The sequence below is a fragment of the Sprattus sprattus genome (assembly GCF_963457725.1).
Source record: "Sprattus sprattus genome assembly, chromosome: 3".
NCBI lineage: Eukaryota > Metazoa > Chordata > Actinopteri > Clupeiformes > Clupeidae > Sprattus > Sprattus sprattus.
The window spans coordinates 112,501-117,500 of NC_137922.1; the positions used below are offsets into that span (position 1 = coordinate 112,501).

Genomic DNA, 5,000 nt, shown 5'->3' on the forward strand with positions numbered 1-5,000 from the left:
TACGCTCTCAAAAAGCGAACATACTCGGTCCAAACTGAAACCGGTCACATCTGCTCTGAGTCATGTCATTTGGTTCAGTATCTGCCAAAGGAAAGGCAGAAAATGGAACAAATGACTGAGCGTATTGCTTTATGTTCCGCGCTGGACTTCAATAGAATTTATTTAGGAGAGAATATATGCTGAGGAAGACAGACTGAATGTCTTACAATAAAGAGAATTTAGGGCATTGTATGTTCTTTGTGTAGCCGTCTTTTATCTGCCGTGTCTGCGGGATTAATAGTCGTCAAAGGCCTTTCAGAAACTCCCAGTCTTTTACCGGCGTTGCAGGTCTTTTACTATTAATGTTCTTGAGGTACCTTTTGCTGGCAGTTTGAAAGACATAAAGGTGGACTTGTGAGTGTGTGTGTGCGTATGTGTGTGTCACGGCTGAATGCCAAATTGCCGGTGCTGTCAGATAAAGCTATCGCTGGCTGCTGCCTGTTGAATGCATGACATTGGCTCGCTCAGTGTTTCATGGGTGACTTGCCCTTTGCTGGGATGCAGTTACTCACACAAATACGCACACACACACAAATACAGACAGACGCAGAAACACACAAACAGATAGACATGCACACACACACCCACACATTTTTGCACACAATTGAATGCTTTGCTTGGACTACCATAAACGGGGGAAAAAAGCATTAAGCTTGAGACAATATCTCTCTGATAAAATACACACACATAAGGGTTAAGATGAAACATTGCCCTCTAAATTTACAGACGATACGGAACAAGATTTTGTTAATTGCTTGAATATGTAAACTAAACACATATTTTTATGTTCCCCAGACTACCAAAGATAGTATTTTAGTCCTGTAATCAGATGCAATACAGACACACACACACACACACACACACACACACACACACACACACACACACACACACACACACACACACTTAAAATCCCCTGTGCCGTCTCCATCTCAGATGCGTCGGCTGTGGGAGAGGCGCGGCCCCAGGGAGCGGAGGCCTCCCATTCGCCCTCGTTCGGGGTCAGAGGTGAACAGGACCGCCTGTCGCTCTACTCCCCTGAGCTGGAGCAGATCTGCCTGCATGAACGTGAGAGTTGGTCAATAAACACTCTACAGCAACTTAATAAACACTCTACAGCAACTTAATAAACACTCTACAGCAACTCAATAAACACTCTACAGCAACCTAATACACCCGTAATAACACACTTTACCACTGCATGAACGTGAGAGTTGGTGTAATAAACACTCTACAGCAACCTAATACACCCGTATTAACACACTTTACCACTGCATGAAGATTCTTGCTGAGATGCTTTATAAACATTAAACAGCATGGTTTGCTTCTAAGCTCTGACTAATAGCTTTGCTACTTGGAAGGTGAAAATGATGAATGCTTTTTTTAGTCACTTGTCATATGGTGTGTTTTAAAAAATGATACAGTGAATAATCTCGAAACATAACAGGACATTGTAGGGAAACAGGTGTAGAATATTGTAAATCTTTTTAACCTTTTTTTATCGTCATTCTTTTTTTTATCATTCCTTTTTTGTCATTCATTCTTTTTCATCATTCCCCTCCATTTCCGTCTCTCATATGTGTGTCCTTGGTCGTCTTTCACAGGGGCGAACTCGCGCAGTTCAACGCAGATGAACTCTTACTCGGACAGTGGGTACCAAGAAGTCAGCGGTTACTATAGCAACAGTGCCACCCCAGGCAGGTCGGAAGGAAGGTCACAGTCAACAAGCTCCGCCCCCAGTGGCAGTTCCACGCTTGGCAAGCAGGTGCAGACAATTAGGAGAGGTCAAGTGTACACATGCAATTATAGACAAACTCACACACACAGATGCATAGAAAGTAACTAAGCCTTAAATGAATACGTCTCAGACTTGTTATCTGTTTATGAGCTGTTGTATATGTGTCTTATGTGCTTGAATACTTGTGTTTGCTTATGCGTTGTGTTTTCCTATGTTTGTTTGTGTGTGTGTGTGTGTGTTTGTGTCAGGGGGCGGGTCAGGCAGGGGTGATGCGCCGTGTGTGCTCGGTGCCGTCCCGTGCTCAGTCTCCACTCCAGGGTGCCTCCTCATCCTCTCCCACGCGTCCCCCCCTGCTCTCCTCGCTGGGCAGCCCCTTCTCCTCACCCATCGTCTGCGAGCCCAAGCCTCTCTCCAGTATCTTCCCGGGCACCTCACTGCCCCCGGTCTCAAGCCACAACCCCGACCCGCTCCGCTCCTGCTCGGCCCGCCGGGCCTCCGGTTCTGAGTCCGACTCCGGGGGCTCTTCGCCGACCCCACGTCGCTCCGACATGGCCGCCCAGCCGCAGCACTACAGTAGCCGTGGGCAACGGGAGTCCGGCCTCGGGTATGACCCCACACTGGGCTACGTCTATGACGCCTATGAGAGGATGACGCTGCCCCGGCCTGACAGCCTCACAGGTGAGCAGATGGAAAAAGGGATAAGTGGTACAAACCAGGTCATTGTCACATCGCTACAAGTACCTCAGAATGTTTAGGCTGTGTTCAGACTGTCAGTCAAAATCTGATTGATATGCATCTCCGTTTGGAATCCGATCATATGTAGTGAGTATTAACAGTCAAAAATCACATGAATTCCGATTTTTACAAAAACAGTCTCAAACCACATTTGGATAGGGTTGGGTACCGAGAACCGGTACCAGTATGGCACCGGTTCAATACAACCGGTACCTACCCGGACCAAAATGTCACGCAGATTTCGGTGCTTCCTTTCGGTGCCTGAGCCGATTGAAATAAATAACCGCAACGAATCATGCAGTTAAATCAACAAAAGTTACGTAAAATGTCTTATAAACAGGGTTAATTTCATGCTGCAAACATGAAACACGGAGGTTGGTTCCAAAACAGTAGAAAACTAGCGACAGCTAACTAGTAGAACCGGTAGTGGCGTAAGTACGATATGAATTATTTTGTTGCTAGGCACATTTCGTGGGGCACATGTACAACTGCCCGAGCTCCCAATGTAAACGCTGTCCTGTGTTGCTCACGCTCATTGATGTTTTCATAGCAACATTCTTATGACAGTCGTTTCAGGCACCGAAAGGAAGCACCAAAATATGCGTGACATTTCGGTCCGGGTAGGTACCGGTTGTATAGGAACAATTGAAGAGCAGGCAGCATTTCACAGAGCAAGCACAAACAGAACTAGCCACCAACCTTTTAACAGAGAAAAATCGAAAGGTAAACGGGCAAAAGTTTTGCTATATTTAGCACAAAAAGATTCAAACATCACTATGTGCAGCAAATGCAACAAAACAACTGCGTGTGTAACGATTATTGATTGATTGATTGATTAGTTTATTGACACACATCAGTTTTTTCCTTTACAGGAGCACTGTTCTTCCTGTGGTCAAAAAAAATATGAGGGGAGAGAATCAACGGAAAGAGTCAACGGCAGAACAGACAGACTGTCAAATAAGCGGAGATGACCGCAAAACTTTTCCTAGTATCTTAAAGGGGCAGTACACATTTTCTCGTACTCAGTGTGTTCAGGTAACAAGTTTAACTTTAAACAAGGTAGAAAAGATAGGTATAAACAAATCAGAAAATGGTGAAATTTCATTAAATAAATGCACACAAAATAATACATTTTTGACTCAAAGGGCAATTATGCTCATATTTTTGCAAAAGAAGTTTGAAGCTGTAGTGTGTACAGAGTGTGTGTGTTTTGTATGTATTTATATTTAAAGTGTACTTTTAAAAGTTAATATATTGTTCAATTTGAAGAAAAAACATAGCCTTGGCAATAAAAAAGCCTTTCTTAAATGTCGTCAATCGTTGTTTTCTTGCTTTAGAAAAAAATAGTATCGGTTCAGGCACCAGTATCGTTTTAAAAGTATCGGTTTAGCACGGGTATCGGATAAATCCCAAACGATACCCATCCCTACATTTGGATGGACATTTGGGGGGAGGGGGGATGGGCATTGAAGAGTGGTGCAGTAAAAGTCGTCCCTCTTTAATGCTGTCGAAATTACTTTTATAAATCCTGCACTGCACCTACACATTAGCATGTGGTAAACTAGCATGTGGCCATTTTACTTCCCTCCATTTTGGTTGTTTAATGTCAACATTGAATTCCCGGCGCAATGTCATGTTGTAGCAACCAATGTAGATAAGGAGAAAATCAGGATTGCCACACGGACACACATATCAGATCTGACCACTTGTAATGTATAATGCAGACAGTCAATCAGGAAAAAGGGATTCTGATCGGATATGCAAAACAAAATGAATCAGACCGAGAGTGTGAGCTGAGCCTTAGAGCTCAGTGCTGTTTAGCTTCAATATTTCAAAAGACTGTCACCATATGCTTTCTGCCATGTAACATTAGGTGCTGGATAAAACTAGTTCCGCTGCCTGTGTGAGAATCACGTTCATGTCACAGTTGGCTTAATGCATGACAGAATGGTTTTGTAGGTAGAACCATTCCCATGCATAAGGCAATGAGACCAACTCTCCTGCATCGTCCGGTATTGAGTGGGACGGAATGATCTGTCATCGTATTCCTAGTGTTCCACAGCAGTCAGCTTAGATGTTCATACGTAGAGGCACTACCAGAGCTGCTGTCTCTTAAGCTGAAACCAAACCCACACAATCAGTCAGGGATAAAAACTAATCATACCTGTATCGTATGATATCTGACTGAGTCACTCTGCTGTGGCGATGAGCTATGGCCATCTCAGCTTATTCTCTGGCTGCCTGGTCTTTGTGCAGCTAGCTGTTATTGCTGAGTGCCCAGAGAGTGTGATGGATAAAGCTCAAGTGTCTCAGGAAGGGATCAATCAATGATGACATTGACTTGGAGAAGGGGCTACACAGGAAAGGCTCTTTAATGACATGTAGTGCATCACTGGCCGTTGGTTGAGGGACACAAGTCTTAGACATGCCTTTAGTGCACTCTGATTTTATGCCTGTGCTATCTTACATAAAAAAAGACTTTACGATG

General features: G+C 44.0%; 1 protein-coding gene across 1 annotated transcript in view; it reads left to right on the plus strand.

Annotated features, from left to right (window-relative positions):
* The window catches only part of pkp4 (plakophilin 4), a gene marked incomplete at both ends in the record, with an annotated part of 51,492 nt that overhangs the window by 13,874 nt on the left and 32,618 nt on the right, over window positions 1-5,000 (plus strand). Inside the window, 3 exons of the mRNA XM_080834916.1 lie at window positions 976-1,107; window positions 1,644-1,804; window positions 2,026-2,455. Of these exons, the coding sequence (XP_080691042.1) occupies window positions 976-1,107; window positions 1,644-1,804; window positions 2,026-2,455 (723 nt within the window). The remainder of the gene's footprint in view (window positions 1-975; window positions 1,108-1,643; window positions 1,805-2,025; window positions 2,456-5,000) is intronic.